The following is a 23,855-nucleotide window of genomic DNA, read 5'->3' as shown; positions in this document are numbered from 1 at the left end:
ATTAAAGAAAGGATGACAAAAACAAAAAGGATGGTGTAGTTTTCCAATTTGAAAACGTCACTTTGATGGATAAGTTTCTGATTTGTCCTTCTGATAGTCATGGATGATTAGCTACGGCACTGTATCATTTGATGGAAGTGGCACTCGAATCAATGATCAGCAGTTGAATGTAATACAGTTCGTGGAACAGTAGACTACACGGAAGCATCAGAAAATTTTACATGAGAATTTCTCGTGTACAAGAATTTAAATGTTCAAGATCTCAAATGAAGCAAGGAGATGCTGACTTCATCTTGACTAAAATCTTATTCTTCAAATTAAAAAGACTGCTACATATATAAAAAAAAAAAAGATAACAACATGGGGCTGTGTAAATTAGAGATATACAATAATCATAGATTAAAATTAGTAATTTACATGCCTTCCAACTGGCATGACGGTGGTGTTACTGTACATACACGAGCTATTCATCACCCCTGTGTCATCCTCCAGATGACTGTAAATCTAGTGACTCAACAAGACGAGCGGACCTTCTTCGCCTTTTACCATCGGGAGTGAGCCTGATGATGCTGCCCTTAGCAAGCTGCTCAATCGAGAACTTGCCATTTTGAACTGATGATTCCAAAGGTGAGTCAGCTTGGGAAGTGGAACAGACTTTTCGGAATCCTTTTCTAAAAGGTGATTTCACCCTCTTCCTAGCTGAACGGGTCACGGATTCTCCCCTCCTGGTATACTTGCCACAGAGCCTGACATAGAAAGGATTTGCAGCTGTATGACATATAAACTCTTCACAAGCTGGAGCCTTCTGAAGGGCAACATTCCCATTATTGACCTGAAATGTAAAAGTATAATCACGAAAAAGTGGGTAGGAAATTGTGCATACTAGCAAGAAATGTTTGTTTGCAAGTCTTTAAATTAAAACAGGTTGCCAAATAAAATTTAAAAAAAAAAGTTCAGGAACAGGTAAAAACCAGTTGGAGAAGGGCAGAAAATGTCCTAGCAATTTCATGTTTGGGTTGGCCGTTCACAATGTTTGAGAAGGAAATGCACCCATCAGCGTCTGCTTTCGAGAAAGCTTTGTCCATAATTCTCTCACCGTACAAATGGATGTCAAAAGGAGGTCGTGTCTCCTGTATTTACAGTCCATTAAAGAAAATAATACTGCATAAAATTCAGAAGAAATTCGTGTTCTCAATAAAATATATATTTGGCCAGAAGTGCATGAACCAGATTCACGATCATACTTCCTCTTCTAATGTGTGTTCAATTCGTTGCTTCCATGTTGATACCCTTGCTGCCAACTCTGTTTGCGTTTGTGTTTCTGCTATATTAGCCAACAAGGCATCCTGAAACAAGATAGGTAGAATAAATCAATCAGCTGCAGACCAAATCCTTGCAAGATTGAAGAAAAGTTTGTGCATTAAAATTTATAATATGTGACTTTCTCATGTTCCATGTGAAAGGTCATAAACCCATGCAAGAGTTCCATGCTAAAATAGTAACTCCTGAACAAGCAAGCTTCTTAGAGTATGTCAAATTTAGAAGAGAAATAAAAACTGTATATTAAAACCATTGAATAATTAAAAAATAGATCGTTTCAAAAATAATCAATAATAGATTTTATAATTAGACAAGTCGAATCAACTCAAGTTGATCAGATAAAGGATAGAGGGAAATAGAAGAACACTTGGTTAGAATGATTAAAAGTGAAATAAGATATTTCAACATTATTAGGTAGATAGATAGTCTTACATAAGATACATATAGAAGAACCAAAATTGTTAGGATTAACATGGATTGAAGACGTGAATTTTTACAAAATGCATAATAAGATAACCTAATATTTGTTCCTTTACCAGATGACTGCGACACAAATCTTCAAGGCTTGCATGAGAATCATGATTATCATGTTGAAAAGCTTCAGGACACTCAGACACAACAGGATCACCTTTCTGCATATGAATTTGTGCATATCAATTAAAATAGTGAAGTAACTAACAAAACCAACAACCTTTGCAAAACTGACCATGTTGCAGAGAGGTACATCTTCTTCATCAAAAATTGTGTTTGGTAGATCAATCTCATCCTGACTAAAATCAGGAGAACCAAACCCATTATCATCATGATCATTAACAAAATTGCAAAATCCATCATTTTTGCCCCATTCTGCAGAGATGAGAGTTCTTCTTAGCTGCAACAAGAAAGTAGATCAGCGATTATACACACACACATCATACAAATGTCTTCACATCCACACGATGTAAGCAAAATAATTACCTTCTCGAAGATAGGAAGTGACTGAGATTCTTGTAATTTTTTTTGTGATTCAAATGAGACTGGAAGCTCTGAATCAACAATAGCATCAGGTTTCACAATAGGAAATTCAGGTGCTTGAGTGCACTGCCTTTTGTAGTGAATAATTTGCCTTCCAAACTCCTTGACTATTCAAATATAGCATGAAAGAGAATATTAAAATGAAATAACTACAAACAAAGTTTGTAATAAATGAAGTAAAGCCTACTTCTTTTATTTGGTTTCACTTTCAAATTTCCCAGCTCATGTGGATTCAATGGTTTCCACGGATCATCATCATCACCATCAGATTCATCCCTAGGAGTTGAACACCCAAAATTGGGTTCATCTACTTGACAATTGTCATGATCAGAAAAATTATCAATGCCAATGTGGAATGTAGGTATCTGGGTATCATTGTTGATCTCAAAGGCACAATTATTCTCTGAAATTTTATTTAGTTCGCTGCCTTGATTCTTTCCAAAATTTGACTTACAAGCAGCTCCCAAAGATCTTATAGTTGGTGAATTAAAAGAATTGCGGGCAGTTTTGGACCTCGCTGGAGTACCAGTATGTGTAACAATATCATTGTCATCACCTTTACTTGCTCTCGAAAAATCGTAAACGGCTCTAGCGTCAGAAGGATCTAGCAAAAGAAAGTCCCCATAAAAAGCACAGGTTGCTAACTGCAACAGAATAGTAAGACAGATCTCAGTAGCATATCTAAGAAAGAAGAATAATTCTAGATGTGTGTCAAGTAGATGCTTATAATATATATTACCAAATACGATTCTAGTTCACTACCGTCACCACTAGAATCTAAACAGTCTCCTTCTAGCACAAGCAAATTGGCAGGAGGCTTTGCACACAGCTTCGAAGATTCATTTTTATCAAGGGCACCAACCAAAGAAATTTTTGCTTCAACTGTTTAATCAGTAAACTTGCCAAGTCAGCTGTCATACCTATGAAGCTAATAAACAAAAACAAATCATATGTACCTGGAACGTCATCTAACTCCAAAAATATTTCATTCTCTTCATTAAGAACATTATTGAATTTGCTTCCATCAGGTTGATTGGAATCTTTTTCATTTTGAAGTTGCCTGTCAAAATGCACATAACTCTTCAGTACCACCTAGAAAAGATACAAACCGAAAAAGGAGCTTGATGTTAAACACCTCACAATCATCATGAAATATACACCACGTCTAGCTGGCAGAGTTAAAAAGACCAAAAGGTGGCATGCAGCCTAAGATATATTAGCCTTAATAATTAGTATGTGTGAATATATAGTTTGATAATACCTAAGGATGATGATTCTACATTTAATCTGGGTTAGTTAGTGGATTCCATCTATTATTAATCATTACAATTAGATTATAGCATCACAATTTTATCCTCAACCTTGACTTACGATCTTAATAATGAAATTAAAGAATATCATTGCTGTCGTAAATTGACCATCATTGACCTATTCAGTACTAGATTTAGTGACTAAATCATGAGCCTTAATATTGTATTCTATGATTCATGATAATACTTTCAAATTATATAATCCTTCTACTTGTGGATGGTGTATTACTCATTATTGCTCTTGAATTGATCCATAAATTCCTCAATAACCCTTAGTGTATAACATACTCAACTTTGACACTTGATGCACTGTATATGTATCTCTTGCTTTACTCGATAATTCCATAATAATTTGTATGATATATTTGACTTTGTCACTCGATATCCCAAGTTCTATTTGACTTTCATTTTTTCATTGCTTATTAACATTGTATAAACTTTTTTAGCATGATAAGACACTTGTATTCCCATGTCACAGAGATCAATGCTGGTGATTTATGCATTATCTGATGATATCTACTGGTACCTGAGTTGTTAAATGTGCAACAACGAGGTTCACTCTTCTTGTTAGGACATATGTTGAATTCATAGCACGTTGTGGCAGATGTGTACACCACTCTAGGAGAGTGGGAGTTTCTCCATCAGCCACATGCATTTGGGCATATACTTGACCCCTTTATACTTCTGTTTCTATATTGACTACAACTCTTTTAAGCACTTGACTATGATAGATTTGCCATTGGATGAATTGGTATGTGCAACCACAACAGGCTGTCTAGGTAGCCACATTCAGAATTTAGAACCACTCGCCTATATGGTTAAGGTCCAGTAAACATGTCAAGTAGCTTTACAACACTGAAATTAACAATTAAACTCTAACTGTTTTCTATCGGTGACTGCAGAAAGCCAAACAAGAGGAAATGTTATGTTGAAACAGCAACTAAACTAGACAACTCCATGTATTCAGCAAATAGTGCAGCATGTCATATGTTGTTTGTTAGTTAAAAAAAAGCACAAAGCAACAGCTAGCTTCTGATGTACCCTTGGTCAATTAAGGATAAGCCTCACCAATTTGTTTCGTAAATATATAAGGTGAGATTTTGACCGAGCAGCATTGAGGACATTTCAACAATTTATCAATGCAGGCCAAAAGTGATGAAACTCAAACCTCTTTTGAGAGAGAAACTCCAGCACATGTAACACCAGAGAATAAAGATACTCCACCTTCCGGCTATAAATCTGAGCTGAACCTTGGAGAAGCAGTGCAGCTGCAAGAAAATACCCACATTGAAAGCAAACAAAAGTTTTAGCCACGCAAAGAGGTACGCAAATCAAGGCGACAAAACAAGAAAAAAATCAAAAAGGCACCTTCGGCAAAATTCACGGAGTGGAGCTCGTGGTCCTGGTCGGTGGAAACCTCGCCGGAACAGATTTTCAAGAGGTACTCCTCGAGCTTTTTGGCGAGGTCGACCTCCCAGTTAGTTTGGAGGTTGCGGTTGGGTTGAAGAAACTGAAACGGCGACCCGGCGGGCTCGTCGGATCCGGGGAGGTGTTCTTTATCGTTCATCTTCGACTTGCGGAGGCGAAAGGTCCATCGGCGGTGTTACATCCTCGATCCCGTCCCCAGCGTCGACATCCACGACCACCGAATCGAGAGAAGTAACACCTGAAAAAGGGGTTTCTAGAACAAGGTTAGAGTTTGGAGCCCAGGCAACGACGAGAAGAGGAACCCTAGAGGAGATCGAGATCTTGATTTCCCGCTCGATAAATTTGAATCAAGAAATGGGGACGGCCGTCAGTCATCCCATCACACCCGTCGAGTGTTTTGACGATCACGATCTTTCGAAAAGCCTGTGGTAAATCTTCATTACATAATATATTTAACAAGACAATAATAAAATTTAAATATAAAATACATATTAGTTATCTGTAGTCGTAAAAAAATATAAACTAATGATATTATTAAGTCAAGATAAATTTGTTACTCATTACACTAAGTAATTATAATTAATAGTTTGTGAGCTAATTTAACTTGTTAAGTTATCACAGATAGGGTAAGGAAGATATGGTTTTTTTTAACGTAGGTATTTAGTTTTTTTAATCGATTAATTTTATAAATAATTGATCCGGCTTCGTAGAAGTTTCATACCAATTACTCTGATAAATTCTAGAAGCATAAATAGATTCTAACGGATGATCTAACATCACGAATGATTCAGACATCATAAACATATGAGGTACCTTGCATGAGCTTCAACTCATTGTAAGGAAGATAAGATTTCTTTTTAACCTAGGTATCTATTTTTTTAATTGATTAATTTTAAAAATAATCAATCCGGCTCAATAGAAATTTTATATCAATTCCTTCGATAAATTCTAGAAGTGCAAATGAATTCTAGCAGATGGGCCAACATCAAATGGTTTGAAAATCATAAATATATGAGGTACCTTGCGTGAGTTTTAATTTTTATTGTATAAGAGTCTTTTTTTTTTTTTTTTTTTTTTTTTTAATGGCATCATCCTACCTCGTTGCATCAAAACTCACCAAACCTTTAGCACAAACTCTTTCATGCCTCCATTATGATGAATTTGCACGAGCTAAACCCTCCCTTAACAAACATGCATCCATTCTATGAAGAAAGTAAAATTAAGGTGCCCTAGGCAATGGTACAAGTTGCATAGCTAGGATTTAAAATTATATGAGATTTATCGTGGACTATAATTAATATAATAAATTAATTGATTTAAAAATATAAGTAAAATAAAAAATATATGAATATTAATTTTTAAAAAATATAAAATATAAATATTTAATATTCAAAACATTCGAAAGCATAGTATAAAAATATTATTTAAAATTATGAATTATTCTTAATTTATTAATTATTATATCATTATCAATTTTTTTCATCCAATTTTATTATCAAATGAAGTTGTAAAATGTATTTATCCCGTGTGATAATTAATAATCCAACTTTCCAACTTTATTAAACTTATACGTCTCAATCAAATGACTTAATTCTGGATAGAAAATTTTCAATAGTGAAAGAGAAGGATGAATATATGTATATTAAATGGAGGAAATAAGGAAAAGAAAGAGTTTCAACACGAGGAATCTCAAATTAAACAAAATTAACATATATGCGAAGTTTGTCCAGTATATTAGCAAGTCTATGATATATGCACTTTTCATAACACTTAAAACCGAAATTTTGAATGTTAGATCATCCTTGTTTTTAGAGAGTATATTTCATGAAACTAAATCATTTACCGGAAGGAATTATAATTAAAACTTATTGTACGAACTAATAAATAATACCTCGTTATGGTAAAATCCGGAGAAGAGAAAATCATTGGATGGAGGAAGTCGTCTTGCCGTCTACGAGAAGGTTACGATGATGAACACTTCTCGACGATTCCACAAACCAAATTTCACAGCCTTGGATGTTCTTCTTCCTCTCTTTCTTCCACACCAACCCCTAGTTGAACCATCCTTAGACGCACCCTTTATATGAAAATTATCCTAGGGGTAAAAGAGACTTTTTCCCTTAAGAGTAGTGGGCAACGTGGGCTTCCTCACATTCCTATTTTCTATATCTCCCACTCGTCCAAGATAAGTCGCTAAGACTAGTTCATTCAGATAAATCATTAAGACTAGTTAGTCACAAAGACTAAGACTAGTTTATCCAAGTAAATCACTAAAACTAGTTAGTCATAAAGACTAAATAAGTCACATAGACTATATAGAGTTTAGTCACAAAGACTATATTAGAACATCCAATCCATACTTAGAGAAAATAGTTCGTGCAACAGTAAGCACATTAAGCGATAGTTGCTAAGAAGATTATTATATCTTACATAGCCGCTCTTCCAAATAAATTAGAAGCATACTCATAATGACACATAGTCTCTTTCTTTTAGTGGCACATAGTCTTTATCCAAGATATATCCAATCTCCTAGTAGTACACAACTATTATCTTGGAGATATCCATGTCTTGCTATTTACCCAAATTAAATAATTTTTATTTACATTAATACGAACATCTCTAATCCCTTATAATGACTATTATGTCAAAAGCATATTCCATATTTAATATTCACAATCATTTTTATACATAACTGAAATGGGGCGACCAGTAAATAACATCAAAAGATGTAAATCTATTTAATCTTCGTTTTTTAATTAGAATCTATTCATTATAATCAGTCACTTTCCTAGTTATGCTCCATAAACTGAATCATCTATAACCATAAGATACATGCTAAAGTAGCAGACACTGATTGAAATTTCAAGTAAACAGTTAAATAGTCACTAAGGGCAAAACCGAGATTAACATATAATCTCAAAGGTTTCACATAGTAGAGAAATATGGATCATTCTCCTACTACCTTTATTATCGCAATAGCACATGTGGTATAAATCACATGCTATGATGTTATTCTCTTTACTAAAAAAAGAATGCATGTTTTCCTCAAATTTAACATCTTACAGATTTTGATCCAGAAATACCTAATGTCTAACCCTGAATTCAACATATGAATTCCAATTTAACTTTCAACAGGTCCAGTAAATGATGGATTCATTTACTTCAATCATTATTAACACAAAACGATCTCAACTTGACATCATTATCAAAGTGACCTTAACTTATGGTTTTGTCTCTGTTCACAGCTACGTAAGTTGTCATACAAACAACGGTCTTATTTCTATTTGCACTCAACAAATAGAGATAATTGTCCATGTGAGTGGACCAATCTCAATATGTCAACATGCTCACCGAGATCTTATATGAATGTAATGAAATCATATACACTGAATAAATTATGGCAAATTATACAATCAAATCACAATATCTGATTATAATTATAATGTTGTTGTTACATTCTATGAAGTCTCAAAGACTTTACATATTCTTTAAATGACTCTTTAGTCATTGGCTTAGTAAAAGGATCTGCAAGCGTAGTATGTGTAGGAGCATACTCAAGAATTACTTTTCTTTTAGTCACAATATCTCTTACAAAGTTATATTTTATAGCTATATGCTTGTCTTTACTGTGATATTTGGGATCTTTGGAAAAAGCTATTGTAGTTTGAGTGTCATAGTAGACAGTTACTGGACTTCCACTATCCTCAGCAATCTTTAGATCTTTCAGAAATATTCTCAACCAGACTGTTTATTGCACAATCGCTAAACATGCCACATATTCAACTTCCATAGTTGGCAAAGTTATACAAGCTTATTTCTTGTTATTCCATGAGATGACATCATCATTCAACAAGAATGCATAGTCTGATGTGGATTTTCTATCATCTAGGTCTCCATCTAAATCTACATCTGAATAACCTTTTAGACTCATATATGATCCTTGAAAATAGAGACAATAATCTGTTATCGCCTTCAGATATCTGAATATCTTTTTTACTGCCTTCCAATGTCTCGATCTTAAGTTTGACTGGAAGCAACTAACTAAGCCAACAACATAGTTGATATCGAGATGTGCACACAACATAGTGTATATCAAACTACCAATAGCACTGGCATATGATTTTTTATTCATCTCAGCTATTTTCTTTGGAGTTTTAGGACACATACTATTACTCAAAACAGTACCTTTCACAATAGATGTATGTTCTATGTTGCAATTAGACATGCTAAAATGATGTAACATCTTATTTATATAAGACTCTTGTGACAGACCCAAAAGTCTTTTAGGACGATCTCTAATGATCTTCACCCCTAAGATGTACTCAACTTCTCCTATATCCGTTGTATCAAATTGTGATGACAGCCACTTTTTGACTTCATTCACATATCTTATGTCATTTTCAGCTATTAACATATTATCAACATATAATGATAAAATGATATACTTTCCTTTTTCCCTCTTTAGGAAAACACAATGATCTTCACTGATCATCTCGAAATCATAAGATAAAATGATTTTATTAAATCTTATATTCCATTGTCTTGACACTTGCTTTAGTCCATATATAGACTTTTTAAGTTTACATATTTTCTCCTCTTGGCTTTCAGCAATTAAACCTTCTGACTAAACCATATAGATTTCCTCATCAAGCTTACCATTAAGGAAAGTGATTTTTACATCCATTTGATGTAATTCCAAGTCATAATGTACCACAAAGGTCAAAATAACTTTTATTAATATAAATTTTACTATGGGAGAAAATGTCTCTTCAAAGTTAATACCTTCCATTTGAGTATATCCTTTTACAACTAAACGAGCTTTGTACCTGTTAATCGATTCATCAGCTTTTCTCTTTATCTTGAGAATCCACTTATTCCTAATAATCTTTCGGCCCAAAGGAAGATCGACTAAGTCCCAAATATGATTCTGAATCATAGACTCCATCTCTTCAACATTGCAACTTTCCATTTTTCTTTAACTCTACATCCCAATGCTTCCTCAATGGATTGAGGTTCGTCATCGTCAACTAGAAGTGTTATCAATGCCTCATTCTCAATAACAAACCTCTTCTTAGATTTAATTTTATGAATACTTCTCCATAAGTTAGGCTGTTGACAAGTCAATTCATGACTTGGCATATCACTCCCACTCGATTGACTAGACTCAAGCATCCCTTTTGACACCTCTCTTGTTGATAATATCTCATCCTTATCAAATTGAGGAACTCTTTTATCAACATTACCTCTAGTTGGGAACTCTGTTTCGAGAAAGGTTGCATCTCTCGAATCTATTTCAGAGTTGGTTCCATCTAGTTACTCACTTATGAAAACATAACCTTGAAGGTTTCATGATATCTAATAAAGATACATTTCTTACTCCTAGGTCCCAGTTTTTCATACTTATGAGAACTATCATGAACATAAGCAACTAACCCCCAGGGGCTCAAATTACTTAAATTTGATTTTCTACCTGTCCAACGTTCATATGAGGTAGATGGAACTAATTTTGAAGACACTTTATTAAGTATATAGGCCATAGTTAATAATGTATCTCCCCAATATGAGATAGACAAATTAGCCAGTGCCATCATAGACCTAACCATTTCAAGAAGAGTCATATTTCTTCTTTCAGCTACCCCATTTTACTCTAGAGTTCTAGGGATTGTCAGCTGTCTAATAATCCCTCTATCATTACATATTATCTTGAACATATCAGACAAATATTTCCCTCTACGGTCAGTGCAGAAAGTCTTAACTTTACGTTCTGTTTGATTCTCAACTTTGTTCATATAACCAATGAAGCAATCCAATGCTTCATATTTATGAGATATCAAATATACATGACTGAAACGAGAGAAATCATCAATAAATGTAATGAAATAGGAAGCTCTATGTCTAGCCTTTACATTCATTGGACTACAAATATCCGAATGAATTAATTACAATGGTGATTCAGCTCTCATAATCTTACCAAATGGTTTCTTAGTTATTTTTCCAGCAAGATAATGCTCATATATAGACAAATAAATCTTAGCCTGAGTTCCCGATAAACCCTCTCTAGCCAACTGATTGATACGTTCTTGTTCTATATGTACTAATCTAGCCTACTAAACTTCATCAGTTATACATGTAGGACCGTTGGGTCGGCTAGAGGGGGGGGGGTTGAATAGCGCTGACTAAAACTAAAACAAAAGTACCCTTCTCGAACTTTCAACAGAACACTTGCATCAAATAAAAGCAACAAATAAAATCAGAAAACAGAAAGTAACGGCTCACAGAGAGTTGACTTGGTTACAACCGGGGAGGTTGTTAATCCAAGGAAGATATCGTACTATTATCTCCTTTTGGCGGAGAAGCCTTTTTACAGCAATGTAGGCACAGAAAGACAGAAGCTTATCTAAACAGTGGAAGAGTACAAGTGTTGTTTACAATTTCTGAATCGATGAAAAGGTTCTGGACTAAGGCTATATTTATAGCCTCGGTTGGGGCGCCTGGAAGGGTTCCGGGCGCCCTAGGGGGATAAATTTTATCCCCCAATGTTCAGATCGAGTTAAAAGCTCGATCCGGTCAAAAACTCACTTCCGGGCGCCCCGGGCTGGTCCGGGCGCCCCGGACAGTTCTGGGCGCCCCGGACAGTTTCGGGCGCCCCGAACAGTTCCGGGCGCCCCGGATGCTTAGTTAACTCCAGTTGACTTTCGTCCGGGTCCTCTGCTTGGTTGGGTGATCTCTGCTATCCGGAATAGGGCTCACCCGAACCCAAGTTCCGGTCTTCTCGATCGGCTTCCCTCCGGCTTCTCGTCCCTCGGAATCGCCGCGTGTTTCCTTCTCGTCCGCCGGCATACTCATCCGCAGTTTTCGTCCCTCGGACGCACCGCATGTCGTCCTTCTTGCTAGCTGCGTCTCTTGCTCCTCGAGCAATCTTCCGCTCCGGCTTTCGTCCCTCGGAACCACCGCACGCTTCCTTCTCGTCTGCCGGTGTACTCTTCCGCAGCACCTCGTCCCTCGGACTGTCGTCCTTCTCGCTAGCTGCGTCTTCCGCTCGACTATCTGTGCTCCTAAGCTCCTGCACACTTAGACACAAGGTTATAAACACACATGACCTAACTTAACTTGTTGATCACACCAAAATAACCTTGGGGTTCTAACAATCTCCCCCTTTTTGGTGTGATCAACCCAAGTTAAGCTAGGGTTAAAATAGACATTAAATAAAATTAAGTTAATTAACTTAGTTTGCAATTTAAGGGCAAAAAGATAGATAAGAGAGAAAAAAAAATTAAATCTATCTACCTCCCCCTAGACTTATACTTTCCATTCTCCCCTTTTGATCACAAAAAATGGGGTTCCAAGAAAAACAATCTAAGGGTTAAAAATTTAGTAAATTTGAAAAAAAAAAATATTTAAAAGAAATTCTAAGTTAAAAACATTTCTAAGTTTTTTGCAAGAATTATTTTGAGAAATAATTCTAAGTAAAGTTTTAAAAATCTGACTTAGGCAATTTTTTAAAAAATTTCTAAATAATTTGAGCATAAATTTCTAATTTCAGAAAATCTTTTAAGTTAAGAAAAACACTAAAAAAAAAATTTCTAAGTAAAGATTATTTTTGAAAGAAATTTTTCTAACTTAATCATTTGAGAATTTTTAAGAAAAATTTTTCCAAAAAAAAAATGACTTAGTCAAATTTAAAAAATTTAAGTAAGTAAATTTCTAAATTGAAAAAAATATTTTGAATAACCTTTTTAAAGCATTAATTAATTCTTACATTAATGCTTTATTAGTAAGTTAATTAAATATTTATTTCAATATTTTGGTTTCTAGGTCGTGGCGAGGCACTAGACCTTCTTAGTTATTGGAGCAACAACCACTTCCTTGACAAAGCCTCATAAAGAAATTTTTGTTTAATTTTCTCACTTAAAGCGCTAAATTTAATTTTAAAATTAATTTAAGCATGACTTTGGAACCCAATATAGGTTCCAGCCTACTGGATTAATCAAAAAATTTTTAGGGACATATTTTCTTGAAATGTTCTTAATTTGTCCCGGATATTTAAAGTACCAATTTAAATTATTAAATCTTCTAAAATTGGTTTTAGATGAACATGCATAGTTTTTCAAGTAATCTACTTGAATTTTCAAAACATCATTTTCAAATTTCAATTTTTCATTTGCTAGTTTTAATTTATCTAATTCTTCTAAGAGATAAGACTTAGCTAGAATTACTTTTAAATTTTTATTTTCACTTTCTAATTTGCAGCAATCTTTTGTTAAATATTTAACGAACTTAAACATTTTATCGGGAGGAAGAGATCGTACCTGACTTACCTTGTCGATCTCGTTGTTTGTTTCTCCCCCTGAGTTGTTGCTTTCTTCCGACGTGTCTCCCCCTTCATCGATGCTCATTTCGGAAGAGCTTGAATCGCAGTCGTCTTGATGACTCGCCATCAGTTCGAGTCCGGAGAATACTTCGACTTCCGATTCGGACGACGTATCGTCCCACGTCACCTTCAGGGCCTTTCGTTTTTGGATAGGCTTCTTACCCTTCTCCTTGTCTTTGTTCTTCACCTTGGGACAGTTGACCTTGACATACCCTTCTTCGTCGCAGTGGTAGCAGCGGATTGTCCTTTTCTTTTTCCCCTGTAGATGGTTAGTAGATCTAGATTTACAAAGTTTCTTGAATCTTCTTACCATCATTACCATTTCCTCGTCATCGAGAGAAGATTCCGACTCAGGTTCGTCTCTCGAAGCTTTGAGGGCGACGTTGTTCTTGGGCTCCTTCATGTTGGGTGATTGGTGGCCGGCTTGAAGGGGGGTTGGATAGACGGCACCCCTAAATCCTCGTTTCTTTCTACAATGTCAGTGCGCAAGCGGAAATACAAACAAACAAGTAGAAAGACTAAAACTAAGAAAGGAAATGCAAACCGCTAACACGTTCATTTACGTGGTTCGGAGATAACTTGCTCCTACTCCACGGCTGTCCGTAAGGTGGACGATCCCTATCCGTCGGTGGATTAGCCCTCGGCAAACTCCGGCTAGCTCAAACCTCCTTGTGGGTGGAGAAACCTCGCCACAAACTCACCAAGACCTCTTGGACACAAGGGAAACCTTTGAGCATTGGTAGAACTAATTAGACTTTAACCAAGTCCAATTTCGTCAACTATAACCAAGCTCCCAAGCTTTGGTTATATAGGTCGCGGGTTGAAAACTCCGCCTACCAGTCGACTGCCAAAACATGCAGTCGACTGCCCTCTGTGGAAATTCGACTGTTACATCCCAACGGCTCGATACCAGTCGACTGCTAAAACTTGCAGTCGACTGTTAAAACATGCAGTTGACTGATCCACACTGATTGAACGAAGAGAATCATTCTGTTCACACCCAGTCGACTGCGCGGTCGACTGCACCAGTCGACTGCTAAAACATGCAGTCGACTGCTATAGTACTGCTACAGTGACGCTACAGTAAACCCCTGAAACTAGGATTTTATTTCGAGTACAATCTCTCGTGCACTCGTACCCTCACCCTTACGACTCACTTGACGCTTCTTTGCAGCCTTGACCTCTTGTCTTCAAGCCTACTTCATTTGGCTCTCGTCCCTCGGATGCATTCAAGCCTGCGGCTCGTCCCCAATGTCATCCTTCGCGTATGCCTCGAAGTCGCTTCCCTCGACTCTTGTCCTCGCTGCCTTGTCCATGGTCCCTCGGATGCTCCATCCTTCACCGGACCCCAAGCCATCAACCTGAGTCACATGTGTATCCTACAAACCTGCACAACTCAAATACACATATTAAATACAAGGGTGAACCTAACTTAAACACTTTGCCCAAACACCAAAACACATGGTCGCACGGACCATTGGGATTGCTCCAACAATCTCCCCCTTTTTGATCTTTGGCAATACGTTTAAGTTAGGGAAAATATAATAGCAAAACAATATGCTAAAACAAGTGGACTTATGTTGCCAAGGCTACACACTTGGATTTACACTGCCGAATAGACTTACGATGCCAAGGCTACACACTTAGACTTACAACGCCGAATCAATGCATCATGCATTAGAACTTATCCCAAGGCTCCCCCTACACCTATGCTCCCCATTGAGCTAGGAATTTTCCCACAGAGATTTTTAAGAACCTATCCCAAGGCTCCCCCTACGCAAAGGCACTAAGGTTTTCCCAACTAAACCTTACTTCTCCCCTTTTACCTAACATCCAAAAAGCTTTCGAACAATATCCCAATTGTTGAAAACTTATCATCCAATTGACCCTAAACTCATGTATTTATCCCCCATGGATCTCATACATCTATACGAGCTGACCCGGTCAAAACCAGTGCTGAAAACATTTTCAGACTGGTATCAGTCGACTGCCACTATGAAAACGAGCTTACAGAGACATTCTGTGCTCAAAAATACTATTACCAGTCGACTGGTAACTGTACCAGTCGACTGGTACACTATTTATGTAAAAATCAATCTTTTCTGGCCAACTTCAGAAATGCGCCAGAAATTCCACAGACCTCCAAAAATTCTCAAATTTTCTGGAGAGGTCTATTTTATCAATGTCTACTTGGGAAAAATATATATAAAAATATATTTATCATAAATCCCAAGATTGACACAAAACACAAAACTAGCTAAAAAGTTCAATTGAAGCTTGACCTAAAGTCCTAGTTTTGGCTTCCTCTTGATGTATTTGCCCATACTAACCCACAATGCATCCCTAGCATTGGTTTATATGGCATCTATATATCCAAAACCAATTATCATGCTATATGACCCCAATGTCATATTTCCAAGCATGAAACACAACCCAATTGTGCCAAATCCCTAGGTTTTAGACTCAAGTCCATCTCTAAACCACTTGGCACAATCCATGACCCAACCTAGACTCCTAAGTAAACTCCACTTGAGATACATTGGCCATGGGTCCCAAATTGAATCTTAGAGCTCTCCCTAGAGCTCTTAACCATAGCCACCTCCCTAGGTGACTCATCTACAATGGCTAGGCCACATCGGTACACCTCCGGTGACACTTGGCCTACAAACCGAACCTTTTTAACCTTGGACACCTTGTCCTTGGTTAATTTCTCCTTACCTTTAAATGACTTTCCCTTGTCATTTATTGACTTCTCCTTGCCATAGTCATATGCCACCCTAGCATAAGACTTTCCCCTAGCTTTGGAGACACTAGATTGGTATCCCAAACCCGATCTATCATTGTTGGGTCTTTGGCTACCCAACACCATACCTAACCCCTTAGATCCAACATTGAATCTTTCTAGGGTTTTCTCCAATTTATCAAGTTTTGCCTTGAAAACTTGATTTTCCCTTTCTAGGTTCCTAACCCTAGAATTGACTTGTCCACATTGGACATTTATAAACCTACCCTTCCTATGCATGTGTCTCCCCTTCTTGGGATTAATGCCTAGGTTCTCCATTACTTTCTTCTCCTTAGGTAATGAGAATTTAACGTGTCTAGGTCTATCATGCATAGGTCTCCTAGGGTTACAATCGACATTTACCCTATTCCTATCATGATATCTAAATCCAAAATTTTTCATTGCTACATAATGATAATCATTGTTTTTCCTAGCATGCATGGAGGAATTTAAATTTGAATTCAAATTTAAACTAGAGTTTACCTTACCCTTTACCTTTGGAGCTCCCCATTGACATGTGCCTCCATTCTTCCTCCACTTCTTCTCCTCCTTCTTCAAATGTGCCAACTTCTTGATTTCTTTCTTCTTTGGGCATTTGGTGTGGTAGTGCCCTCGCTCACCACACGTGAAACACATTATGTGCCATTTCTTCTTCTTCTTCTTATTGGCACCATCATTCCTACAACCCATATTAAATTCAAAATTAATTGAATTAAGTTTAGGAGATACCTTCTTCTTACCCATAGGACATCTACTTTTGTAGTGTCCCTTTTCATTACACCCGAAGCACACAATGTGATCTTTTGACTTTGCTTCGGTGGAGGTGTTCACTAGGTTGACCTCTTCCAAGATTTCTTCTTCACTTGTCTTGGATTCTTCTTCAACCTTTGAGGATGTAGATGCTATATCTTCCTCATCCACACTTGTGGATGACCTTTCTTCATCCTTTTCCTCAAATGTGACCAAATTCATTTCCTCTTCTTCTTTTGATGTTGAATTGGTCTCCACATCCGATTGGTTCTTCTCTACTTGAGCTTCTTCATCCGTTTCTTCGAATTTTTCCTCCTCTTGTGTAAACAAAGGTTCTTCCCATGGGACCTTCTTTATCTTGCTCCACAAATCGTGGGCGTTCTCATAGTCACCTACACGACTCATTAAGTTATTAGGCAAAATATCAATTAAAATCGATATTACCTTTGAATTTGCCTTTGACCGTGAGGTTTGCTCTTCCGTCCAATATCACGGTCGGAGTTTCTTCCCTTTCTTATCCTTCGGGACTTCGAACGGTTCATTTACCACCATCATAGTGTTCCAATCAGTGTTGAAGAAGATCTTCATCTTCATCATCCAATAGGTGATGTCCCCAAGGCTTCCTCCTTCAAACTTTGGAGGTTCAATCAAGCCGGTCATCTTCTTGTATTTGCTCTTCTTGGCGATTAGTCCGGTGAAGTGCGACCTTCGCTCTGATACCACTTGTTGGGTGATCGCCGGCTTGAAGGGGGGTTGGATATACGGCACCCCCAAATCCTCGTTTCTTTCTACAATGTTAGTGTGCAAGTGGAAATACAAACAAACAAGTAGAAAGACTAAAACTAAGAAAGGAAATGCAAACCGCTAACACGTTCGTTTACGTGATTCGGAGATAACTTGCTCCTACTCCACGACTGTCCGTAAGGTGGACGATCCCTATCCGTCGGTGGATTAGCCCCCGGCAAACTCCGGCTAGCTCAAACCTCCTTGTGGGTGGAGAAACCTAGCCACAAACTCACCAAGACCTCTTGGACACAAAGGAAACCTTTGAGCACTGGTAGACTACTAATTAGACTTTAACCAAGTCCAATTTCGTCAACTATAACCAAGCTCCCAAGATTTGGTTATATAGGCCGCGGGTTGAAAACCCCGCCTACCAATCGACTGCCAAAACATGCAGTCGACTGCCCTTTGTGGAAATTTAACTGTTACATCCCAACGACTCGATATCAGTCGACTGCTAAAACATGCAATCGATTGATCCACACTGACCGAACGAATAGAATCATTCTGTTCGCACCCAGTCGACTGCGCGGTCGACTGTACCAGTTGACTGCTACAGTAATGCTACAGTACTGCTACAGTGACGCTACAGTAACCCCTGAAACTAGAATTTTACTCCGGGTATAATCTCTTGTGCAATCGTACCCTCACCCTTATGACTCACTTGACGCTTCTTTGCAGCCTTGACCTCTTGCCTTCAAGCTTACTTCCTTTGGCTCTCGTCCCTCGGATGCATTCAAGCCCGCGGCTCGTCCCCAATGCCATCCTTCGCGTATGCCTCGAAGTCGCTTCCCTCGGCCCTTGTCCTTGCTGCCTTGTCCATGGTCCCTCGGATGCTCCATCCTTCACCGGACCCGAAGCCATCAACCTGAGTCACATGTGTATCCTGCAAACCTGCACAACTCAAATACACATATCAAATACAAGGGTGAACCTAACTTAAATCCTTTACCCAAACACCAAAACACATGGTCGCACGGACCATTGGGATTGCTCCAACACTTCATTCCTGCATATCTTGACTCATGCACTTTAAATGTTGAAAAAAATTCTTCTAATGAAATTTTTTCTAAGTCCTTAGAAATGTAAAAAGCATCTACTAGTGATGCCCATTTTAAATTTCTCGGAAATGAATTTAATGCGTACCTGAGCGAATCTCGGTTACTTACCTTTTCTCCGAGATTCGTGAGTCCGGTGATGATTTCTTTTATTCTGGAGTGTAGATGTGCGACTGTCTCGTCTTCCCCAAATCGCAAGCTGGTGAGCTGATTGCGAAGCAGATCTCGTCTAGCGAGCTTGGCTTCGGGCGTTCCTTCGTGCAGCTCGAGGAACTTCTCCCAAAGTTCCTTTACGGAGTTATAGTTCCCGATTCGGTTGACTTCTTGAGGTGGAAGAACGTTTAGCAGATGGTATTCTGCCTTACCGTTCGCCACGAAGTCGGCCTGCTCCTTTTTTGTCCATTGATATATTTCCTTGTTCTCTGGAGCTTCAAAGCCAAGTTTCATTGTTAAAGTTAATTCAATATCGGTGGTAATGAATACCTGCATATGCTTTTTCCAAGTGGTGAAATCCCCTTCGAATTTTAGCGGGTGGATGCTTGGTCCGACCATCTCTTTGTTGCTTCAGACGGCGGTTAGTCCTTCTGAGGCGTCTTGGCTCTAATACCACTTGTAAGACCGTTGGGCTGGCTAGAAGGGGGGGTTGAATAGCCCTGACTAAAACTAAAATAAAAGTACCCTTCTCGAACTTTCAACACACACTTGCATCAAATAAAAGCAACAAATAAAATCAGAAAACAGAAAGTAAAGGCTCACAGAGAGTTGACTTGGTTACAACCGGGGAGGTTGTTAATCCAAAGAAGATGTCGTACTATTATCTCCTTCTGGCGGAGAAGCCTTTTTACAGCAGTGTAGGCACAGAAATACAGAAACTTATCTAAACAGTGGAAGTGCACAAGTGTTGTTTACAATTTCTGAATCGATGAAAAGCTTCTATAGCCTTGGTCGGGGCGCCTGGAAGGGTTCCGCGTGCCCTGGGTGGATAAATTTTATCCCCCAACATTCAGATCGAGTCAAAGCTTGATCCGGTCAAAAACTCACTTCCGGGCGCCCGGAAGAGTTCCGGGCGCTCCGGGCTGGTTCGGGCGCCCCGGACAATTCCGGGCGCCTCGGATGCTTAGTCAACTCCAGTTGACTTTCGTCCGGGTTGTAACGACCCGCCTCCTACTGACTAGGCTGCGAGGCCGGACCGTCACATTATGTTGTTGCTAACTATTCTTAATGTGCGGAAAACTGATCTGATTTAAAATTTTGGTAACTACTACTACTATTTCTTCTGCTAATTGCTATCAGATCTGCAATTCATGTTTAAACTATATCTTGAATGTTGTTCCTATGCTAAAGGAAGTAATCTAGACTCCACATATGAACAAGGACTGAAATAAGGGGTTTTCAGCTGTTATCAGGCCTCCCGATCGATCGGTGGATCGATTGGAGTGCTCTGATCGATCCACTGATTGATTCAGCTTGCTACTGTACACGGGGTAAATTCTGGATCGATCGGCTGATCGATCCAGGCTGACCAATCGATCCAGTGATCGATTCCAGAGCTCTCTGTTCGCGAGGCCAATTCCCCGATCAATCCAGGAATCGATTTCGGGGCTCACTGTTCACGAAATCAACTCTCAATCGATCAACCGATCGATTGAGGTCCCTCCAATCGATCGGTCGATCGATTGGAGTTTCTGATTTCGCTGCTGAACTCTAATTTCAGCACTGTTTTGTGCCAAATCACATACATTAACTCTATAAATAAAAACCAAGCTATTGGACCTACCAATACATACAAGTTACTGTCGAACATCGGGATAACTAGTGGATTAACCATAATCCAGTGCATACTTTCATAACTCATAATATTAAAACATTCTAAAGATATGAAGAAATAGAAACTATAAGAAACTCAATTCTTTAACACTTGCTAATCTCTAAGAATCTTTATTCCAAGTCCTGCCACACACATCTTCACTGCATTGACCTCCAGCCTCCGCTAGTCCATCTTTCCTTTACCTTTATCTGCAGTATAAGGGAAAGAAGTATCTGTAAGCTTTCGCTTAGTAAGAAACCATCTACCTCACAAAAACATGCATACGATGAAATCATGCTTTTAAAACATGCTACTTGAAATACATGTTGACATGCTGAAATTTAAATACTGAAGTTACTGATCACGTATACTAAAACATGGCATCAAAACTAAGCATGGAATATCAAGAGCTAAGCATGAACTAACACATGTATCAATGGAAAGAAGCTAAACTGATACAACACTGAGCTGAACTGAACTAAACTAATACTAAATTTAAATCATGTTCACATAACTGATTGTGAGATTTTGAAAAACTATTTATAAATATAGATCAAAATACTAAACATGCTGCTGATGGGCCCGGCAACTGTATTTGCTATGCGCGCATCTCTAACTAAACCCGAGGTACTTAGTCCCGAATCTAGTAGGGTTACTAGGTTATCTAAACCTAGGGACGACTATGGGAGCCCAACCCAATGGGCATCTAGTCCAGTACAGTGCCACTGCTGAAAATAAAATACTGGATATAGCTGAATTTTCTTATCTTGTTATTTCTAGGTTATCTGAACCTAGAGCTAGGTTGTCTGAACCTCGAGGTAACTGTGGGAGCCCACCCATTGGACCGTAGTCCCATAAAAGCTGTAATAAAACTGAACATGCTGTAAAAATGCTTCTATTGCATTTACTGAGCTATTAAAATGCCCACGGTGGCATTTAACTGATTTACACATTTTATCGAACATATGGTGTGCACTAGTTCACACCCTACATACTAAAATTCTGCATACAACTAAACTGATGCCTAAAACCTCGAAAAAGCTACTTATACTACAGGTGAGGGGTTTCTTACCTCCTGCTCGAAGTTTCTTACAAATCTAAACGCTAGGTTTCCGGTGGAGAAGATCCCTCCGGCGATCTCCTTGTGTCTACGTGTTCCTCTCGCGGAGAGGAGCGTCCTCGTGCCTTTGATGTTGTCGAAAGATACTCATATGGCCCTAGGGATGGAACCCTAGGTCTCCTTGAGGTTGGCGCCGAGAGATGAGGGAGAAAAAGAGAGGGTCGGGGGGTGAGGTTTGAGGGAAAAGTTTTCTCGTTTAAGAAAATAACAATTCCTCACTTAAATTCCCTATTTATATTAAGTGGGTAATCCGGCCCAACTCAAATATAAATATAATTATTCCCCTTTCCTTTCAGCACGGCTCTGCTGGGTTCACTTGGTTACTAAAGCTATCTAAAGGTTACCGAACCCGATAGGTCCCGGGTTCGATTCCCGCTTAAGCTATTTTATGTTTCTATTTATTTTTGCTACTTCCGCTACTCTAAAAATTCTGTAAAAATATCCTAAAATTCCAGAAAAATCATAGAAGATTGCTAATATAATTTTGAGGACTTTTCAGGTGTTATAATCCCCCATACCTTATAAAAAGTTCATCCTCGAACTTAGAACAACTCTGGGTACTTCTGTCTCATACTGGCTTCTGTCTCCCAAGTTGCCTCTTCTGCTGTGTGACTGTGCCAAATAACTTTTACTAATGGTACTTCCTTGTTCCGCAATTTGTTAACTGCTCGGTCTATTATCTGAATAGGCTGACTGTCATAGCTGAGGTCTTCGCGGACTTGTACCGACTGGGGCTCAATCACCTGGGTGGCATCTGGGATATGCTTCTTCAGCATAGAGACATGAAATACATTGTCGATAGCTGACATTTCCTGGGGTAGCTCTAGCTCATATGCTACCTTGCCAACTCTTCTGCTGATAAGGTATGGTCCCACATATCTGGGGCTCAATTTGCCCTTATTCCCAAAACGCATTACTCCCTTCATGGGTGCTACTCTGAGGAATACTGTATCCCCAACTGAAAATTCTAAGGGTCTGCGCCGTGTATCAACATAGCTTTTCTGGCGGCTCTGAGCTGTCTCTATCCTCTAGCGGATCTGCTGTATAGCTGCTGTGGTATCTGCTACTAGATCTGTCTGAAGTTCTAGTTCTTTCTGTTCACCACTCTCATACCAGCAGATTGGAGATCTACACATCCGCCCGTAAAGAGCCTCGTAAGGTGCCATACTGATAGTGGCCTGATAGCTATTGTTGTATGTAAATTCTGCTAAACTCAGATATTTGCACCAACTTCCCTTGAAGTCTAAGGCACATGCTCGGAGCATATCTTCGAGTATCTGATTTACTCGCTCCGTCTGACCATCTGTCTGAGGATGGAAAGCTGTGCTAAATTTTAACTTAGTGCCCAATGCTGACTGTACACACTCCCAGAAGTGTGACGTGAACCTACCGTCTCGGTCTGAAATAATGGTTCGTGGGATTCCATGTAGTCTAACGATCTCCCTGAGATACAACTGAGCTAGCTGCTCCATGGAATAGGATATCCTGATAGCTAAGAAGTGGGCTGATTTAGTTAATCTATCTACTATTACCCAGATGGCGTCAAAACCATTCGTGGTTCTGGGTAGTCCCACTATGAAGTCCATGGAAATGTCTTCCCACTTCCATTCTGGAATCTGAATAGGCTGCAGAACTTCTCTTGGTCTCTGATGTTCTGCCTTGACCCTCTGACAGGTTAGACAGGTGCTGACATATCTAGCGATGTCTCTTTTCATCCCTGGCCACCAAAAACGTTTCTTCAGGTCCTGGTACATCTTGGTGGAGCCAGGATGCATCACATAAGGAGTTTTGTGAGCCTCATCTAAAATCTTTCTTCGTAGTTCCTCCTGATCTGGAACACATAGTCTGTCACCGAAATATACTGCCCCACTATCAGCTATTCTGAACTCTCCACTTTCTGGTTCTGCTATCCCTTGCTTGATTTTCTGAATTTCAGGGTCCTGCTCCTGAGCTGTCTGGATGTCACCAAGCAAGGTGGATTCTAAAGTCATAGTAGAGAGTTATCCCACTATAAGTTCAAGATCGAAATTCGCGATCTCCTTCTGTAGGGGCGGTGACATGGCTGCTAGGGATGGTAAGGTAGCACTGGACTTTCTACTAAGTGCGTCTGCT

At 38.6% G+C, this 23,855-nt stretch overlaps 1 protein-coding gene across 1 annotated transcript; it reads right to left on the bottom strand.

The window, feature by feature from the left end:
* Window positions 1-367: 367 nt before the first annotated feature.
* On the bottom strand, window positions 368-5,362 carry LOC122030970 (condensin-2 complex subunit H2-like). Its single transcript, XM_042590018.1, has 11 exons — window positions 5,013-5,362; window positions 4,813-4,912; window positions 3,291-3,394; window positions 3,074-3,216; window positions 2,522-2,978; window positions 2,278-2,441; window positions 2,027-2,191; window positions 1,857-1,952; window positions 1,245-1,346; window positions 972-1,130; window positions 368-832 (listed from the first exon to the last, which is right to left on the bottom strand). Exons 1-11 carry the CDS (start codon window positions 5,209-5,211, stop codon window positions 482-484), a joined length of 2,040 nt encoding a protein of 679 aa, XP_042445952.1. The 5' UTR covers window positions 5,212-5,362; the 3' UTR covers window positions 368-481.
* Between the last annotated feature and the right edge of the window lie 18,493 nt (window positions 5,363-23,855).

Source organism: Zingiber officinale, chromosome 11A (assembly GCF_018446385.1).
Source record: "Zingiber officinale cultivar Zhangliang chromosome 11A, Zo_v1.1, whole genome shotgun sequence".
In the NCBI taxonomy this organism is placed as follows: Eukaryota; Viridiplantae; Streptophyta; class Magnoliopsida; order Zingiberales; family Zingiberaceae; genus Zingiber; species Zingiber officinale.
Note: the sequence above shows the minus strand (reverse complement) of the source record. Positions and strands in the feature narration are given on the sequence as shown.

Coding starts and splice junctions, on each gene's coding strand:
- LOC122030970 (XM_042590018.1), bottom strand. CDS start 5,211: ATGAACGATAAAGAACACCTCCCCGGATCCGACGAGCCCGCCGGGTCG. Junction 4,913..5,012: donor CTCCGTGAATTTTGCCGAAG/GTGCCTTTTTGA, acceptor ATTTTCTTGCAG/CTGCACTGCTTCTCCAAGGT. Junction 2,442..2,521: donor AGTGAAACCAAATAAAAGAA/GTAGGCTTTACT, acceptor ATATTTGAATAG/TCAAGGAGTTTGGAAGGCAA.